The 20,608-nt window shown below is 49.5% G+C and overlaps 1 protein-coding gene across 1 annotated transcript in view; it reads right to left on the reverse strand.

The window, feature by feature from the left end:
- Nucleotides 1–20,608, reverse strand: part of wdfy3 (WD repeat and FYVE domain containing 3) — a gene marked incomplete in the record, with an annotated part of 271,946 nt that overhangs the window by 161,595 nt on the left and 89,743 nt on the right. The window contains 4 exon segments of the mRNA XM_055887856.1: nt 4,058–4,170; nt 10,907–11,121; nt 11,494–11,671; nt 19,451–19,534. Of these exon segments, the coding sequence (XP_055743831.1) occupies nt 4,058–4,170; nt 10,907–11,121; nt 11,494–11,671; nt 19,451–19,534 (590 nt within the window).

Genomic DNA, 20,608 nt, shown 5'->3' on the forward strand with positions numbered 1-20,608 from the left:
ATAATTACTTATAAGTAAATGTATAGAGCATTATTACAGTTGCTATAAGCGGTCATAACTCATAAGTACAGTGCCTTCATAAAGTATTTATACCCATTGACTTATTCCAAATTGTGTTGTTAAGGCCTGAATTAAAAATGAATTAAATATGTTTTTCTACACACAATAACCCATAATGACAAAGGGAAAACATGTTTTTAGAAATGTTTGCAAATGTATTGAAAATGAAATGCAGAAATATCGAATTTACGTAAGTATTCACACCCCTGTTGTCAATACACATCACCTTTGGCAGTGAGTACAGCTGTGAGTCTTTCTGGGTAAGTTTCTGTTAAATAACACCTGGGCTAGCAGAGGCGAAGCACTTTCAGACTAACGAGCTGGACAAGCCAACACAGGTGTAGCACATAGTAACTAGGTGACACCAATCGGTGTGCTAACGTGCCGGCGTACTACCTCGAAATATAAATAGGAAAACCAAAAAACCTGTAACAAAGAGATATTCAACGTCTGCTTTTAATTATTTTTTTACCCATCTACCAACAGGTGCCCATCTGTGCGAGGCATCGGGAAAACATGTCTGAAATTCACTGCTCGAATGAGGGACTGCTTTTCATCGTTAACCCTCTAGAGCCCGATGTCCACTCCCTCTCACGGATCTTGTTTTGCTGTAGGACGCCCACAGGCCTGACAACACTCGTCTGAAGGTCCCCCGCTAACAGTTGAAAACATTTATTGAAGTATATATGATGACTGGTGTGTGTGTGTGCGTGCGAGTGCGCGTGTGCGTGTGTGTGTGTGTGCGTGTGTACCTGATGATGGTGTGTGTGTGTGCGTGTGTACCTGATGATGGTGTGTGTGTGTGTGTGTGTGTGTGTGTGTGTGTGTGTGTGTGTGTGTGTGTGTGTGTGTGTGTGTGTGTGTGTGTGTGTGTGTGTGTGTGTGTGTGTGTGTGTGTGTGTGTGTACCTGATGATGGTGTGTGTGTGTGTGTGTGTGTGTGTGTGTGTGTGTGTGTGTGTGTGTGTACCTGATGATGGTGTGTGAGTGTGTGTGTGTGTGTGTGTGTGTGTGTGTGTGTGTGTGTGTGTGTGTGTGTGTGTGTGTACCTGATGATGGTGTGTGTGTGTGTGTGTGTGTGTGTGTGTGTGTGTGTGTGTGTGTGTGTGTGTGTGTGTGTGTGTGTGTGTGTGTGTGTGTGTGTGTGTGTGTGTACCTGATGATGGTGTGTGTGTGTGTGTGTGTGTACCTGATGATGGTGTGTGTGTGTGTGTGTGTGTGTGTGTACCTGATGATGGTGTGTGTGTGTGTGTGTGTGTGTGTGTGTGTGTGTGTACCTGTTGATGGTGTGTGTGTGTGTGTGTGTGTGTGTGTGTGTGTGTGTGTGTGTGTGTGTGTGTGTGTGTACCTGATGATGGTGTGTGTGTGTGTGTGTGTGTACCTGATGATGAACATTTATTGAAGTATATATGATGACTTTTTAGTGCCAAAAATAAGGGGTTAAATACAACAACAAATCCTGATCTTTCTTGTACCTCTTTCTTGTACCTCTTTCTTGTACCTCTTTCGTGTACCTCTTTCGTGTACCTCTTTCGTGTACCTCTTTCGTGTACCTCTTTCGTGTACCTCTGTCTTGTACCTCTTGTACCTCTTTCTTGTACCTCTTTCTTGTACCTCTTTCTTGTACCTCTTTCTTGTACCTCTTGTACCTCTTTCTTGTACCTCTTTCTTGTACCTCTTTCTTGTACCTCTTGTACCTCTTTCTTGCACCTCTTTCTTGTACCTCTTTCTTGTAACACTTGTACCTCTTTCTTGTACCTCTTTCTTGTACCTCTTTTTTTGTACCTCTTTCTTGTACCTCTTTCTTGTACCTCTTTCTTGTACCTCTTTCTTGTACCTCTTTCTTGTACCTCTTTCTTGTACCTCTTTCTTGTACCTCTTTCTTGTACCTCTTGTACATCTTTCTTGTACCCCTTTCTTGTACCTCTTTCTTGTACCTCTTTCTTGTACCTCTTTCTTGTACCTCTTTCTTGTACCTCTAGTACCTCTTTCTTGTACCTCTTGTACATCTTTCTTGTACCTCTTGTACATCTTTCTTGTACCTCTTGTACCTCTTTCTTGTACCTCTTTCTTGTACCTCTTTCTTGTATAGGACAGACACTTCAGAACAAACTTAATTTAGATTTTTTTTGGGGGGGACTATCTGTTGTTCCATGTAGTGAATCTGTTATTCAATGCATTTATATGGGCTGATAGCAGTAAGGCCAAATAACAATTTTCCTCATATACCATTTCTACATTGTAGAATTATTATATATTTTTATTTATTTAACTAAGTCTATTAAGAGCAAATTCTTATTTACAATGACGGCCTACACCGGCCAAACCCGGACGACGCTGGGCCAATTGTGCACCGCCCCATGGGACTCCCAATCACGGCCGGTTGTGATACAGACTGGATTCGAACCAGGGTATCTGTAGTGACGCCTCTAGCACCGAGATGCGGTGCCTTAGACCGCTGTGCTACTCGGGAGCCCAATATTAGTAACGACATCAAAACTATGTAATAAAACAAATGGAATCAATTAGTAACCAAAAAAGTGTTAAAACAAATCAAAATATATTTAATATTTGAGATTCTTCAAAGTAGCCACCCTTTGCCTTAACGACAGCTTTGCACACTCTTGGCATTCTCTCAACCAGCTTCATGAGGTAGTCACCTGGAATTCATTTTAATTAATAGGTGTGCCTTGTTAAAAGTTTTTTTTTTTTTATGAATTTGAGTCAATCAGTTGTGTTGTGACAAGGTAGGGTTGGTATACAGAAGATAGCCCTATTTGGTCAAATACCAAGTCCATATTATGGCAAGAACAGCTCAAATAAGCAAAGAGAAACAACAGTCCATTATTTTAAGACATGAAGGTCAGTCAATCCGGAGAATGTAAAGACCTTTAAAAGTTTCTTCAAGTGCAGTCGCAAAAACCATCAAGTGCTATGATGAAACTGGCTCTCATGAGGACCACCACAGGAACGGAAAACCCAGAATTACCTCCGCTGCAGAGGATAATAAATTCATTAGTTAACTGCACCTCAGAAATTGCAGCCCGAATAAATGCTTCACAGAGTTCAAGTAACAGACACATCTCAACATCAACTGTTCAGAGGAGACTGTGTAAATCAGGCCTTCAGGGTATTATTACTGCTAAGAAACCACTACTAAAGGACACCAATAAAAAGAAGAGACTTGCTTGGTCATTAGACTGGTGGAAATCTGTCCTTTGATCTGATGAGTCCAAATGTGAGAATTTTGGTTCCAACCACCGTGTCTTTGTGAGAAGCAGAGAGGGGTTGAACGGACGATCTCTGCATGTGTGGTTCCCACCGTGAAGCATGGAGGAGGAGGTGACGGTGCTTTGCTGGTGACACTGTCTGTGATTGATTTAGAATTCAAGGCACACTTAACCAGCATGGCTACCACAGCATTCTGCAGCGATACGCCATCCCATCTGGTTTGTACTTTGTAGGACTATAATTTGTTTTTCAACAGGACAATGACCTAATACACCTACAGGCTGTGTAAGGGCTTTTTGACCAAGGAGAGTGATGGAGTGCTGCATCAGATGACTTGGCCTCCACAATCACCCAACCTCAACTCAATTGAGATGGTGTGGGATGAGTTGGACCTCAGAGTGAAGGAAAATCAGCCAACAAGTGCTCAGTATATGTGGGAACTCCTTCAAGACTGTTGGAAAAGCATTCCAGGTGAAGCTGGTTGAGAGAATGCCAATAGTGTGCAAAGCTGTCATCAAGGAAAAGGGGGGCTCCTTTGAATCTCAAATATAAAATATATTTTGATTTGTTTAACACTTGTTTGGTTACGACATAACTCCATACGTGTAATTACATAGTTTTGATGTCTTCACTATTATTCTACAATGTAGAAAACAGTAAAAAATAAATAAAAACCCTGGAATGAGTAGGTGTATCCAAACTTTTGACTGGTACTGTGTGTGTACAGATGTGTACATATACAGTAAACATTGAGAGCGGTGTCTTACTTCTCATCTCTGCGTCGTAGCTAAGGGAAGAGGGTTTGTGGACGCGGTACTGTTTAAGCAGCTTCTTGTCCCAGGCTCCACAGTTCAGAGGGTTACCCAGCCGGAGGAACTCTCTGTAGGGGAGAAACAATATGCATTTTATGTTATGTTTATTTTGGGGTGACAAGAAAACATATATAGACAAGATGTGCATGTTGAATCGCGGTGGAGGACACATGAAAGCATGAATGATAACACTTATTCACGACGTGGTCCGTTGACCACATTTCACTGGCATCCTCCAACACGGGACGCCTTTCCCCTTGAAGAACAATAAACGTCATTGCAGACTCGGCCTTAATTGATATGCTCTCGGGTCACCTGGAGCTGCATTGCAAATGGTCCAGAAACACAAGGTCTCATCCGCCACACAAGTCTTTAAATGCTGTGACTCTCTGTGGAGATTGGGCCTTGGTGGTCAGGTTACTCTGTAAACTTGGTATCGTTTGATTGGTCAATGGTGGTTGGTTTTGGGTTGAAAGGTTACACCTTCAGATGTTCTAAATGGAATTAAATGTTGAGTTTGATTTTATTTTTACAGGGACAGTGCACATTAATCAACGTTTCAGTAAAAGTGACGGTTTTAGCCAGCCGGCTAATTTTTAAATCGCAGTCCCTGGGCAGGTTATTAAAAATAATTACAATATAGACAATCATTGAGCAGTGAGCACACGCAGAGCAACATAGGACAAGCAAGACGTAGCATACAGACAGAGCAACATAGGACGAGCAAGACATAGCATACAGACAGAGCAACATAGGACAAGCAAGACGTAGCATACAGACAGAGCAACATAGGACGAGCAAGATGTAGCATACAGACAGAGCAACATAGGACGAGCAAGACATAGCATACAGACAGAGCAACATAGAACAAAAAGCAGCAAGACAAAATCCATAAAAGCAACAAAGTGTTTCCACACCTCACAAGCTACAGACAACATGGAAAGCAGCAATACACAGTTAGGGATTATGTTCACAAATCTGATTGACCTTTAGCCATGTCTTCAAGCATTTTGTGAAGGTGTGATATGTGGTGCAGTCATGTGTGTCTGATGGCAGTGTATTCTAGACATGGGAAGCTCTCACAGAGAAAGTGGATTTACTAAAGGTGCTTTTCCTTAAGGGAACTAGACAGTCACCTCTCATGGCAGACCTTGTGGATCTGCTGCCATATGTTTGGGTTTTCTGTTTAACAAAAGTACTGAGTGGAGGGGGAGCCAAGCCATTTAGGATCTTGAATACAAGACATACATCGGTGTATTGCACAAGATTTCCAGCCTGCGACTGGAACGAATTGCAAAAATCTCTGAAGTTGGAGACTTTTATCTCCCTCAACAACTTTAAAAATCTGCTATCCGAACAGCTAACCGATCGCTGCAGCAGTACATAGTCCATCTGTAAACTACCCACCCAATTTACCTACCTCACCCCCCATACTGCTTTTATTTATTTACTTTTCTGCTCTTTTGCACACCAGTATCTCTTCTTGCACATGATCATCTGATGATTTATCACTCCAGTGTTAATCTGCTAAATTGTAATTACTCTATTTATTGCCCCCCATACTGCTTTTATTTATTTACTTTTCTGCTCTTTTGCACACCAGTATCTCTTCTTGCACATGATCATCTGATGATTTATCACTCCAGTGTTAATCTGCTAAATTGTAATTACTCTATTTATTGCCTACCTCATGCCTTTTGCACACATTGTATATAGATTCTCTTTTTTCTACCATGTTATTGACTTGTTTATTGTTTACTCCATGTGTAACTCTGTGTTGTTGTCTGTTCACACTGCTATGCTTTATCTTGGCCAGGTCGCAGTTGCAAATGAGAACTTGTTCTCAACTAGCCTACCTGGTTAAATAAAGGTGAAATAAAAAAAGTAAAAAATTAAAAAACAATTTCGTATAAATCGGAAATAAGCTAGGTTGAATTTGGTTATCTGAATTACCTTTCTCACATGATTATTAAAAGAGAGGTTGGAATCAAGAATGATGCCAGGGTACTTAAAATCAGATACCACCTGGAGCTTCTCCCATGACACACAGACATCTGGCTCAGTAGCATCTGTTGCCCTCTTTGTGAAGAACATGCAAACACGAGTCACTGAGCCACTTTGTAACCTGGACCATTAAGGTAGTGAGTCACTGAGGCACTTTGTAACCTGGACCATTACAGTATTGAGTCACTGAGCCACTTTGTAACCTGGACCATTACAGTAGTGAGTCACTGAGCCACTTTGTAACCTGGACCATTACAGTAGTGAGTCACTGAGTCACTTTGTAACCTGGACCATTACAGTAGTGAGTCACTGAGCCACTTTGTAACCTGGACCATTACAGTAGTGAGTCACTGAGCCACTTTGTAACCTGGACCATTACAGTAGTGAGTCACTGAGCCACTTTGTAACCTGGACCATTACAGTAGTGAGTCACTGAGACACTTTGTAACCTGGACCATTACAGTAGTGAGTCACTGAGCCACTTTGTAACCTGGACCATTACAGTAGTGAGTCACTGAGCCACTTTGTAACCTGGACCATTACAGTAGTGAGTCACTGAGTCACTTTGTAACCTGGACCATTACAGTAGTGAGTCACTGAGCCACTTTGTAACCTGGACCATTACAGTAGTGAGTCACTGAGCCACTTTGTAACCTGGACCATTACAGTAGTGAGTCACTGAGCCACTATGTAACCTGGACCATTACAGTAGTGAGTCACTGAGCCACTTTGTAACCTGGACCATTACAGTAGTGAGTCACTGAGCCACTTTGTAACCTGGACCATTACAGTAGTGAGTCACTGAGTCACTTTGTAACCTGGACCATTACAGTAGTGAGTCACTGAGCCACTTTGTAACCTGGACCATTACAGTAGTGAGTCACTGAGCCACTTTGTAACCTGGACCATTACAGTAGTGAGTCACTGAGCCACTATGTAACCTGGACCATTACAGTAGTGAGTCACTGAGCCACTTTGTAACCTGGACCATTACAGTAGTGAGTCACTGAGCCACTTTGTAACCTGGACCATTACAGTAGTGAGTCACTGAGCCACTTTGTAACCTGGACCATTACAGTAGTGAGTCACTGAGCCACTGTGTGACCTGGACCATTACAGTAGTGAGTCACTGAGCCACTTTGTAACCTGGACCATTACAGTAGTGAGTCATTGAGCCACTTTGTAACCTGGACCATTACAGTAGTGAGTCAGAGCCACTTTGTAACCTGGACCATTACAGTAGTGAGTCACTGAGCCACTTTGTAACCTGGACCATTACAGTAGTGAGTCACTGAGCCACTATGTAACCTGGACCATTACAGTAGTGAGTCACTGAGCCACTTTGTAACCTGGACCATTACAGTAGTGAGTCACTGAGCCACTTTGTAACCTGGACCATTACAGTAGTGAGTCACTGAGCCACTTTGTAACCTGGACCATTACAGTAGTGAGTTACTGAGCCACTTTGTAACCTGGACCATTACAGTAGTGAGTTACTGAGCCACTATGTAACCTGGACCATTACAGTAGTGAGTTCTTGTGCAGCTTGTTGTTTGCTCTTTGCACATATATCACTGTATCATCTGCATACATTTGAACTTCAGACCCAGTACAGACAGAAGGCAGATCATTAATGTACAGGCTGAACAGGAGGGGCCCCAGTATTGACCCTTGGGGCATGCCCACATCATAGCTAAGAGTGGGCGACAGCTCATTGCTCACTCTGACACACTGAGTTCTGCCTTCAAGGTATGATTTCATCCATCTCAAGGCATCGGGGGGAAAGTTGAACTTGGACAATTTTGTGATGAGAATCTCATGGTTAACAGTATCAAAAGCCTTCCATAGGTCCAGAAACACAGCCCCAACAATGCCCCCTTTGTCCATCTTGGACTTCACATTTTCCAGAAGAAAGCAGTTGTCCGTTTCTGTGGAGTGTTTCGCTCTGAAGCCAAACTGCATGGAGTGTAATGTGAAGGGGCTGTTGTTGAGGTGGGCAATCAGTTGTTCTGCAACACACTTTTCAACAACCTTTGACACCACAGGTAGTATACTAATGGGCCTGTAGTTACTCACGTCAGCAGGGTCGCCTGATTTAAAGATGGCCGTTATTATGGCCGACTTCCATGCCCTTGGAAACACCCCGAGACCAATAGATGTGTTGGTGACCTTAGTAATGGGGCCAATGAGTGACTCTTTGTAGTTTTTAAGAAAGGTAGAGTCCAGCCCAAACACATCTTTGGCTTTAGAGTTCTTTAGTGAGCTAATCACCTTGTTCACCTTTGACTCAGAAACCTCCATTATGATGAAGACCGGTTGAGTGTCATTTACTAGCACTGAGCCCAAGAAACCAGTGGAGGGGTTCTGTGTCAGTACCCTGACAGAGTCAATCAAGTAGGAATTGAAGGCTATTGCTATTTCGACTGCATCCTGTGTTAGATTGTTATTCACCATGATTTCTAGTCTTTTTGCAGCGTTACTATGGTCTTTCCTGTTAACTTTTTTAGATTCTCCCAGATCAATTTAGAAGTTCCCTTTGCTTCACCAATTATGTCAATAAAAAAGTTTGCCTTGGCCTGTCTGATTTCTTTCATCACCTTATTTCTCAACATGGTAAACCTACGTCTGTCATGCTCTAAGTTGGATCTAAGGGCTATTTTTAGAGCATAATCTCGTTCTTTCATCAATTTCCAGATTTCTCCATTTAGCCAAGGAAGAGTGCTCTTTTGGCCAGGTTTGGATTTGATTTTCTTTAGGAAACCATTTATTGTAGTCTGGATTGTGGATAGAAAAACCTGACTATCAGCTTCCACGTCTGTATATGACAAGAGATCATTCCAGTTAATTCCCTTGCGTTTTCTGTTCTCTCTTCCTCTTCCTCCTGGATCCAGTCCATGGAGGAAGGTTGTATGATCCATTCTCATTTCCTAAAAACTTCTAAGGCATCTCTTTGTTCATGCTTTGTCCTGTAAGTTAACTTGAGGATCTATACGCTTAGAATAATGCCTCTTAATGCTTGCTAACGCTTTGTAGATTACGCCGTTATGCCTTTGTATTGTGAATCAATTCATTTTTTACAAAGTCATTAAATAATGACTTGCTTTGATATTTGGCTTCTAATGACCAGTCCTTGGCCTTAGCTAGCTAAATGCATTATACTTTATGGCACATGGATCAACTGTAGTCTTTTGCATATTGATAATTATCTCATGGAGTAAAATAAACATTTTAATGGATTAATTGATTCATTTTTTATGAATTGATTAATTGTTTGATTCATTGAGTGTACAGAGAAGAAACAGGAGGGTTTACAGAGGAGAAACATGAGGGTTTACAGAGGAGAAACAGGAGGGTTTACAGGAGAAACAGGAGGGTCTACAGAGGAGAAACAGGAGGGTTTACAGAGGACTAGCAGGAGGGTTTACAGAGGAGAAACAGGAGGGTTTACAGAGGAGAAACAGGAGGGTTTACACAGGAGAAACAGGAGGGTTTGTTTACAGAGGAGAAACAGGAGGGTTTACACAGGAGAAACAGGAGGGTTTACAGAGGAGAAACAGGAGGGTTTACAGAGGAGAAACAGGAGGGTTTACAGAGGAGAAACAGGAGGGTTTACAGAGGAGAAACAGGAGGGTTTACAGAGGAGAAACAGGAGGGTTTACAGAGGAGAAACAGGAGGGTTTACAGAGGAGAAACAGGAGGGTTTACAGAGGAGAAACAGGAGGGTTTACACAGGAGAAACAGGAGGGTTTACAGAGGAGAAACAGGAGGGTCTACAGAGGAGAAACAGGAGGGTTTACAGAGGACTAACAGGAGGGTTTACAGAGGAGAAACAGGAGGGTCTACAGAGGAGAAACAGGAGGGTTTACAGAGGAGAAACAGGAGGGTTTACAGAGGACTAGCAGGAGGGTTTACAGAGGACTAACAGGAGGGTTTACAGAGGAAAAACAGGAGGGTTTACAGAGGAGAAACAGGAGGGTTTACAGAGGAGAAACAGGAGGGTTTACAGAGGAGAAACAGGAGGGTTTACAGAGGAGAAACAGGAGGGTTTACAGAGGAGAAACAGGAGGGTTTACAGAGGAGAAACAGGAGGGTCTACAGAGGAGAAACAGGAGGATTTACAGAGGAGAAACAGGAGGGTTTACAGAGGAGAAACAGGAGGGTTTACAGAGGAGAAACAGGAGGGTTTACAGAGGATCATTGTTCATTTTTATAAGAAAGTCAGATGACTTCTTCTCTGGCTCTGTGTGTGTGTGTGTGTGTGTGTGTGTGTGTGTGTGTGTGTGTGTGTGTGTGTGTGTGTGTGTGTGTGTGTGTGTGTGTGTGTGTGTGTGTGTGTGTGTGTGTCTCTAGCCCAACTGTCTGTATCCTATCCTGCATCACAGCTGACCAGCCAAGCAGCAAATTAGGCCAACAGTGACTCCACCCAGACTCCTCTAGGTAATATTAAAACCTGTCAAAACGGATTCTTTTCCTTTTTATGTAAAAGAACCATCGACATCATTCGAGTTTATTAGAGGGTTAACGCCAGCCCTTGCTGACAGAGAGATCTGGTTACTGTTTGTGTGAAATTAAATGTGTGATGAGGTAAATGTTTTAGAGGTAAATGGACTTATAATGATCTGCCACATCTGGTCCTGTGGTGTGTGTGTGTGTGTGTGTGTGTGTGTGTGTGTGTGTGTGTGTGTGTGTGTGTGTGTGTGTGTGTGTGTGTGTGTGTGTGTGTGTGTGTGTGTGTGTTTGTGTGTGTGTGTGTGTGAGAGAGAGACTCTGTCTGTCTCCCTGCCTGCATCCCACCCTCACCTCAGGGCCATAGGCTGCAGGGCCTGGGAGGCCAGCCTCTCAAACATCCTCTGCAGCGGTGGGTGTAGGGGATGTTCCTCGTCTCCCAGGGCCAGGCTGCAGCGCTGCAGTAGTCTACTGTGTAGACCTGCTTCACACAGGATCTGCTGGTTTCTCTCACTGTGGACCAGCAGCTGCAGGATGTTAGCTACTGCTAGCTGAAGGTCAAGAGCATGCTGGGTAGGGAGGGAGGGAAGGAAGGGAAATGAATTGTTAAGTTCGGTTTCTTTAACGTTTGTGACAGACGAGCTGAAACCTTGGAGCATCTTGTTGAAGTGTAACTCTTTATCATATAAAAGGTAGACTAGTGTTATGATACAGCTAAACCAGGAAGATACACAGATATTCAGAGATGTACAGTTCTTGGGGAGGAAATGGAACTCTTGTACAAGAGATGCTGAATAAAGTTTTGTTCCTCATTTGGACTAAGAGGAAATGGTAGTAAACGTTATTCCATTTTACCGACTAGTATCGCTGAGAGAAAGCGACACATTCATCCTGAGGCCAGGACACGAGAAGTGGGTGTGGCCTCCTCGGCACTTCCTTACCTCTGGTTGGCTGTCGGAGCTGACGGAGGCCAGCAGGTCCAGCATGGCTAGCCCCGCCCCCGGGTGGATGACCACCGAGTCCGACGAGGAGGAAGAGGTGGCCAGTTGTAGTTTCATGTTCAGGTCCGTCAAGGCTCTGACCCCTGCAGGAGGGCCTGATGTGCCCTGGTAGCCGTGCCTGTGTTTTCAGTGACAGTAAGTTACTAGTTAGTGACAGTCAACAGTTTCCCCCGTGTGTATCAAGAATGATCCACCACCCAAAGGACATCCAGTCAACTAGACACAACTGTGAGAAGCATTGGAGTCAACATGGGCCAGCATCCCTGTGGAACGCTTTCGACACCTTGCAGAGTCCCATGCCCCCCCTGACGAATTGAGACTGATCTGAGGGCAAAAGGGGGTTGCAACTCAATATTAGGAAGGTGTTCTTTGTGTTCGCTATACTCAGTATCTATTGGGAACTTTATAAATAAAGTGATTCCAAATTATTGTGGGGTTGAGTCCGATGAGAAGGAAAATATCATCCAGAATTGATATCCTAATCTTTCCTTTCAAAGGAATCATGGATAAAAAACAAAAAAATCACCTATTTTGCTAAACTCTGGGATTTTTACTTTGAAAACTGAAATGTTGATTAACGAAGTGTCTCTGTAAAAGTGATTAAAACATGAAGAGATGAAACACGAGAGGTTTAAAGGGTAAGTCAGTTTAGAGTTAGACTGACTGGACACTGACTCCCACCCAGGCCTGTATTCATTTAGTTAGAGAACAACAGCCACGTTGATGCAGTCATGGAAATGATACAAACGGTAGGTTGGTTTCCCCTACAGAGCACTGAGGAGAGAGGGCTTAAAGGAAGGGGTCAGCAGAACCAGGATGAAAAGAGAGAGAACAAAGAGAGAGGAGAGAGAGAACGAGAGGGAGGGAGAGAGACCGAGAGGGAGGGAGAGAGAACGAGAGGGAGGGAGAACGAGAGGGAGGGAGGGAGAACGAGAGGGAGGGAGAGAGAACGAGAGGGAGGGAGAGAGAACGAGAGGGAGGGAGAGAGAACGAGAGGGAGGCAGAGAGAACGAGAGGGAGGGAGAGAGACCGAGAGCGAGGGAGAGAGAACGAGAGGGAGGGAGAACGAGAGGGAGGGAGGGAGAACGAGAGGGAGGGAGGGAGAACGAGAGGGAGGGAGGGAGAACGAGAGGGAGGGAGAACGAGAGGGAGGGAGAGAGACCGAAAGGGAGGGAGAGAGAACGAGAGCGAGGGAGGGAGAGAGAACGAGAGCGAGGGAGGGAGAGAGAACGAGAGCGAGGGAGGGAGAGAGAACGAGAGGGAGGGAGAGAGAACGAGAAGGAGGGAGGGAGAGAGAACGAGAAGGAGGGAGGGAGACCGAGAGGGAAGGAGAGAGAACGAGAGCGAGGGAGGGAGAGAGAACGAGAGGGAGGGAGAGAGAACGAGAGGGAGGGAGAGAGACCGAGAGGGAGGGAGAGAGACCGAGAGGGAGGGAGAGAGAACGAGAGGGAGGGAGAGAGAACGAGAGGGAGGGAGGGAGAGAGAACGAGAGGGAGGGAGAGAGAACGAGAGGGAGGGAGAGAGAACGAGAGGGAGGGAGAGAGAACGAGAGGGAGGGAGAGAGAACGAGAGGGAGGGAGGGAGAACGAGAGGGAGGGAGGGAGAGAGAGTGGGAGGGAGAGAGAACGAGAGGGAGGGAGGGAGAACGAGAGGGAGGGAGGGAGAGAGAACGAGAGGGAGGGAGGGAGAGAGAACGAGAGGGAGGGAGAGAGAACGAGAGGGAGGGAGAGAGAACGAGAGCGAGGGAGAGAGAACGAGAGGGAGGGAGGGAGAACGAGAGGGAGGGAGGGAGAGAGAGTGGGAGGGAGAGAGAACGAGAGGGAGGGAGGGAGAACGAGAGGGAGGGAGAGAGAACGAGAGGGAGGGAGGGAGAGAGAACGAGAGGGAGGGAGGGAGAGAGAACGAGAGGGAGGGAGGGAGAGAGAACGAGAGGGAGGGAGAGAGAACGAGAGGGAGGGAGAGAGAACGAGAGCGAGGGAGAGAGAACGAGAGGGAGGGAGGGAGAACGAGAGGGAGGGAGGGAGAGAGAGTGGGAGGGAGAGAGAACGAGAGGGAGGGAGGGAGAACGAGAGGGAGGGAGAGAGAACGAGAGGGAGGGAGGGAGAGAGAACGAGAGGGAGGGAGAGAGACAGAACGAGAGGGAGGGAGGGAGAGAGAACGAGAGGGAGGGAGAGAGAACGAGAGGGAGGGAGAGAGAACGAGAGCGAGGGAGAGAGAACGAGAGGGAGGGAGGGAGAACGAGAGGGAGGGAGGGAGAGAGAGTGGGAGGGAGAGAGAACGAGAGGGAGGGAGGGAGAACGAGAGGGAGGGAGAGAGAACGAGAGGGAGGGAGGGAGAGAGAACGAGAGGGAGGGAGAGAGACAGAGAGGGAGGGAGAGAGAACGAGAGGGAGGGAGAGAGACCGAGAGGGAGGGAGAGAGAACGAGAGGGAGGGAGAGAGACCGAGAGGGAGGGAGAGAGAACGAGAGGGAGGGAGAGAGAACGAGAGGGAGGGAGAGAGAACGAGAGGGAGGGAGAGAGAACGAGAGGGAGGGAGAGAGACCGGGAGGGAGAGAGAACGAGAGGGAGGGAGAGAGACCGAGAGGGAGGGAGAACGAGAGGGAGGGAGAGAGACCGAGAGGGAGGGAGAGAGAGAGGGAGAGAGAACGAGAGGGAGGGAGGGAGAGAGAACGAGAGGGAGGGAGGGAGAGAGAACGAGAGGGAGGGAGGGAGAGAGAACGAGAGGGAGGGAGGGAGACCGAGAGGGAGGGAGAGAGACCGAGAGGGAGGGAGAGAGAACGAGAGGGAGGGAGAGAGAACGAGAGGGAGGGAGAGAGAACGAGAGGGAGGGAGAGAGAACGAGAGGGAGGGAGGGAGAGAGAACGAGAGGGAGGGAGAGAGAACGAGAGGGAGGGAGAGAGAACGAGAGGGAGGGAGGGAGAACGAGAGGGAGGGAGGGAGAGAGAGTGGGAGGGAGAGAGAACGAGAGGGAGGGAGGGAGAACGAGAGGGAGGGAGGGAGAGAGAACGAGAGGGAGGGAGGGAGAGAGAACGAGAGGGAGGGAGAGAGAACGAGAGGGAGGGAGAGAGAACGAGAGCGAGGGAGAGAGAACGAGAGGGAGGGAGGGAGAACGAGAGGGAGGGAGGGAGAGAGAGTGGGAGGGAGAGAGAACGAGAGGGAGGGAGGGAGAACGAGAGGGAGGGAGAGAGAACGAGAGGGAGGGAGGGAGAGAGAACGAGAGGGAGGGAGGGAGAGAGAACGAGAGGGAGGGAGGGAGAGAGAACGAGAGGGAGGGAGAGAGAACGAGAGGGAGGGAGAGAGAACGAGAGCGAGGGAGAGAGAACGAGAGGGAGGGAGGGAGAACGAGAGGGAGGGAGGGAGAGAGAGTGGGAGGGAGAGAGAACGAGAGGGAGGGAGGGAGAACGAGAGGGAGGGAGAGAGAACGAGAGGGAGGGAGGGAGAGAGAACGAGAGGGAGGGAGAGAGACAGAGAGGGAGGGAGAGAGAACGAGAGGGAGGGAGAGAGACCGAGAAGGAGGGAGAGAGAACGAGAGGGAGGGAGAGAGACCGAGAGGGAGGGAGAGAGAACGAGAGGGAGGGAGAGAGAACGAGAGGGAGGGAGAGAGAACGAGAGGGAGGGAGAGAGAACGAGAGGGAGAGAGAACGAGAGGGAGGGAGAGAGACCGAGAGGGAGGGAGAACGAGAGGGAGGGAGAGAGACCGAGAGGGAGAGAGAGAGGGAGAGAGAACGAGAGGGAGGGAGGGAGAGAGAACGAGAGGGAGGGAGGGAGAGAGAACGAGAGGGAGGGAGGGAGAGAGAACGAGAGGGAGGGAGGGAGAGAGAACGAGAGGGAGGGAGAGAGAACGAGAGGGAGGGAGAGAGAACGAGAAGGAGGGAGAGAGAACGAGAGGGAGAGAGAGAGCCCGAGAGGGAGGGAGAGAGAACGAGAGCGAGGGAGAGAGAACGAGAGGGAGGGAGGGAGAACGAGAGGGAGGGAGGGAGAGAGAGTGGGAGGGAGAGAGAACGAGAGGGAGGGAGGGAGAACGACAGGGAGGGAGAGAGAACGAGAGGGAGGGAGAGAGAACGAGAGGGAGGGAGAGAGACAGAGAGGGAGGGAGAGAGACCGAGAGGGAGGGAGGGAGAACGAGAGGGAGGGAGAGAGACCGAGAGGGAGGGAGAGAGAGAGGGAGAGAGAACGAGAGGGAGGGAGGGAGAGAGAACGAGAGGGAGGGAGGGAGAGAGAACGAGAGGGAGGGAGGGAGAGAGAACGAGAGGGAGGGAGGGAGACCGAGAGGGAGGGAGAGAGACCGAGAGGGAGGGAGAGAGACCGAGAGGGAGGGAGAGAGAACGAGAGGGAGGGAGAGAGAACGAGAGGGAGGGAGAGAGAACGAGAGGGAGGGAGAGAGAACGAGAGGGAGGGAGGGAGAGAGAACGAGAGGGAGGGAGAGAGAACGAGAGGGAGGGAGAGAGAACGAGAGGGAGGGAGGGAGAACGAGAGGGAGGGAGGGAGAGAGAGTGGGAGGGAGAGAGAACGAGAGGGAGGGAGGGAGAACGAGAGGGAGGGAGGGAGAGAGAACGAGAGGGAGGGAGGGAGAGAGAACGAGAGGGAGGGAGAGAGAACGAGAGGGAGGGAGAGAGAACGAGAGCGAGGGAGAGAGAACGAGAGGGAGGGAGGGAGAACGAGAGGGAGGGAGGGAGAGAGAGTGGGAGGGAGAGAGAACGAGAGGGAGGGAGGGAGAACGAGAGGGAGGGAGAGAGAACGAGAGGGAGGGAGGGAGAGAGAACGAGAGGGAGGGAGGGAGAGAGAACGAGAGGGAGGGAGGGAGAGAGAACGAGAGGGAGGGAGAGAGAACGAGAGGGAGGGAGAGAGAACGAGAGCGAGGGAGAGAGAACGAGAGGGAGGGAGGGAGAACGAGAGGGAGGGAGGGAGAGAGAGTGGGAGGGAGAGAGAACGAGAGGGAGGGAGGGAGAACGAGAGGGAGGGAGAGAGAACGAGAGGGAGGGAGGGAGAGAGAACGAGAGGGAGGGAGAGAGACAGAGAGGGAGGGAGAGAGAACGAGAGGGAGGGAGAGAGACCGAGAAGGAGGGAGAGAGAACGAGAGGGAGGGAGAGAGACCGAGAGGGAGGGAGAGAGAACGAGAGGGAGGGAGAGAGAACGAGAGGGAGGGAGAGAGAACGAGAGGGAGGGAGAGAGAACGAGAGGGAGGGAGAGAGACCGGGAGGGAGAGAGAACGAGAGGGAGGGAGAGAGACCGAGAGGGAGGGAGAACGAGAGGGAGGGAGAGAGACCGAGAGGGAGAGAGAGAGGGAGAGAGAACGAGAGGGAGGGAGGGAGAGAGAACGAGAGGGAGGGAGGGAGAGAGAACGAGAGGGAGGGAGGGAGAGAGAACGAGAGGGAGGGAGGGAGAGAGAACGAGAGGGAGGGAGGGAGAGAGAACGAGAGGGAGGGAGAGAGAACGAGAGGGAGGGAGAGAGAACGAGAAGGAGGGAGAGAGAACGAGAGGGAGAGAGAGAGCCCGAGAGGGAGGGAGAGAGAACGAGAGCGAGGGAGAGAGAACGAGAGGGAGGGAGGGAGAACGAGAGGGAGGGAGGGAGAGAGAGTGGGAGGGAGAGAGAACGAGAGGGAGGGAGGGAGAACGACAGGGAGGGAGAGAGAACGAGAGGGAGGGAGAGAGAACGAGAGGGAGGGAGAGAGACAGAGAGGGAGGGAGAGAGACCGAGAGGGAGGGAGGGAGAACGAGAGGGAGGGAGAGAGACCGAGAGGGAGGGAGAGAGAACGAGAGGGAGGGAGAGAGACCGAGAGGGAGGGAGAGAGAACGAGAGGGAGGGAGAGAGAACGAGAGGGAGGGAGAGAGACCGAGAGGGAGGGAGAGAGACCGAGAGGGAGGGAGAGAGAACGAGAGAGAGGGAGGGAGAGAGAACGAGAGGGAGGGAGGGAGGGAGAGAGAACGAGAGGGAGGGAGAGAGAACGAGAGGGAGGGAGAGAGAACGAGAGGGAGGGAGAGAGAACGAGAGGGAGGGAGAGAGAACGAGAGGGAGGGAGAGAGAGGGAGGGAGAGAGAGGGAGGGAGAGAGACCGAGAGGGAGGGAGAGAGAGAGAACGAGAAGGAGGGAGAGAGAACGAGAAGGAGGGAGAGAGAACGAGAAGGAGGGAGAGAGAACGAGAAGGAGGGAGAGAGAACGAGAAGGAGGGAGAGAGAACGAGGGGGAGGGAGAGAGAACGAGGGGGAGGGAGAGAGAACGAGGGGGAGGGAGGGAGAGAGGGAGGGAGGGAGAGAGAACAAGAGGGAGGGAGAGAGAACGAGAGGGAGGGAGAGAGAACGAGAGGGAGGGAGAGAGACCGAGAGGGAGGGAGAGAGAACGACAGGGAGGGAGGGAGACCGAGAGGGAGGGAGGGAGACCGAGAGGGAGGGAGAGAGAACGACAGGGAGGGAGAGAGAACGAAAAGGAGGGAGAGAGAATGAGGGGGAGGGAGGGAGAGAGGGAGGGAGGGAGGGAGAGAGAACGAGAGGGAGGGAGGGAGAACGAGAGTGGGAGGGAGAGAGAACGAGAGGGAGGGAGAGAGACCGAGAGGGAGGGAGAGAGACCGAGAGGGAGGGAGGGAGAACGAGAGGGAGGGAGAGAGACCGAGAGGGAGGGAGAGAGAACGAGAGGGAGGGAGAGAGAACGAGAGGGAGGGAGAGAGAACGAGAGGGAGGGAGAGAGAACGAGAGGGAGGGAGAGAGAACGAGAGGGAGGGAGAGAGACCGAGAGGGAGGGAGAACGAGAGGGAGGGAGAGAGACCGAGAGGGAGGGAGAACGAGAGGGAGGGAGAGAGACCGAGAGGGAGGGAGAGAGACCGAGAGGGAGGGAGAGAGAACGAGAGAGAGGGAGGGAGAGAGAACGAGAGGGAGGGAGGGAGAGAGAACGAGAGGGAGGGAGGGAGAGAGAACGAGAGGGAGGGAGGGAGAGAGAACGAGAGGGAGGGAGAGAGACCGAGAGGGAGGGAGAGAGAGGAAGGGAGAGAGACCGAGAGGGAGGGAGAGAGAACGAGAAGGAGGGAGAGAGAATGAGGGGGAGGGAGGGAGGGAGAGGGGGAGGGAGAGGGGGAGGGAGGGAGGGAGGGAGAGAGGGAGGGAGGGAGGGAAAGGAAAGGAGGGAAAGAAAGATGTCAGAATGCAGAGAACAAGAGGAGTGGAATTCACATGACATAGCAGCAATAGCTGACATAAGGGTAAGATAGCTAGCTACATGACATAGCCGCAATAGCTGACATAGGGGAGAGAGGGGAGAGCAACATGGCATAGCAGCAACACCTGACATAAGGGTAAGAGAGCTACATGACATAGCCACAATAGCTGACACAGGGGAAAGAGAGAGGAGAGCAACATGACATAGCAGCATTAGCTGACATAGGGGAAAGAGAGGAGAGAACAACATGACATAGCAGCAATAGCTAACATGAGAGTAGCATGACACAGAAGCAATAGCTGACATAGGGGAAAGAGAGAGTAGCATGACACAGAAGCAATAGCTGACATAGGGGAAAGAGAGAGTAGCATGACATAGCAGCAACAGCTGACATAGGGGAAAGAGAGGAGAGAACAACATGACATAGCAACAATAGCTAACATGAGAGTAGCATGACATAGCAGCAATAGCTGACATATGGGAAAGAGAGAGTAGCATGACATAGCAGCAATAGCTGACATAGGGGAAAGAGAGGAGAGAACAACATGACATAGCAGCAATAGCTAACATGAGAGTAGCATGACACAGAAGCAATAGCTGACATAGGGGAAAGAGAGAGTAGCATGACATAGCAGCAATAGCTGACATAGGGGAAAGAGAGAGTAGCATGACATAGCAGCAATAGCTAACATAGGGGAAGAGGAGCGAAAGAGCGGGATGAGGAAGAGGAGTGCAGAGCGCAGTAGCTACCTCTTCCTGGCGAGCGCTGGCGTACCCCAGGGGGATGGCAGGGAGGTCTCGTGAGTGAGGCAGGGGGGAACCTGCTCCGCACGACTGAACACAGCACACACACACACACACACATTCAGGACACACACACACACCCGCAGACAAACATGGATGGACAAGAGTAGCACACAGCCCAAACACACAGCCAGGCAGTGCCAAAGATTAGAGGAGAAAAAGAGAGAAAGAGAGGAAAGAGAGAAGAGAGGAAGCTGTTAGAAGGCTGAAAGAGAAGAGCGCTCAGAGCATAGCTAGCTAGCACGCTACCAGGAGGCTAATGCTACAGCACGCTACCAGGAGGCTAATGCTACCAGGATGGCTGCTACAGCACACTACCAGGAGGCTAATGCTACAGCACATGCATAGCTAGGCTAGCACGCTACCAGGAGGCTAATGCTACAGCACGCTACCAGGAGGCTAATGCTACAACACGCTACCAGGAGGCTAATGCTACCAGGAGGCTGCTACAGCACACTACCAGGAGGCTAATGCTACAGCACATGCATAGCTGGCTAGCACGCTACCAGGAGGCTAATGCTACACACTACCAGGAGGCTAATGCTACCAGGAGCCAAATCCTACAGCACACTACCAGGAGGCTAATGCTACCAGGAGGCTAATGCTACAGCTACATGCATGTGAAGGTTTGGTAACACTCTACATCAATGTTTCCCAATCCTGGTCCTGGGGGGGTTGATTATTTTAATCCTCTGTATAGTGCTAGGGGCAAATACCAAAATGTGTGCCCCCTTTGTGGTACCCGGGACCATGTTTGGAGAGGCCTGCACAACAGTGTGGTGGGTAAAAGCTCTTCATTCACAAGGCAGCATAGCCCAAGTCAAAACTGCACAACTGCCATGAGCCGTATTGAGGTATACGAGAGTCCAAGTGAAGTCACTGTTATGCGTCTCAGAAGTGATCGATTGAGAGGAACTCAATAGCGGTAATGTGTTGAGCTGTTGGGGTTCCTTTGCATCACAGACTTGGGGACTTGTTCGTCGGAGCTTCGAATGTCATGGGGATGGATTTTCAAGTCCGTTTAAAGAACAAATTGTTATTTACAATGACAGCCTACCCCGGCCAAACCTGGGCCAATGGTGCGCCGCCCTATGGTACTCCCAA

The sequence above is a fragment of the Salvelinus fontinalis genome, chromosome 28 (assembly GCF_029448725.1).
Source record: "Salvelinus fontinalis isolate EN_2023a chromosome 28, ASM2944872v1, whole genome shotgun sequence".
In the NCBI taxonomy this organism is placed as follows: Eukaryota; Metazoa; Chordata; class Actinopteri; order Salmoniformes; family Salmonidae; genus Salvelinus; species Salvelinus fontinalis.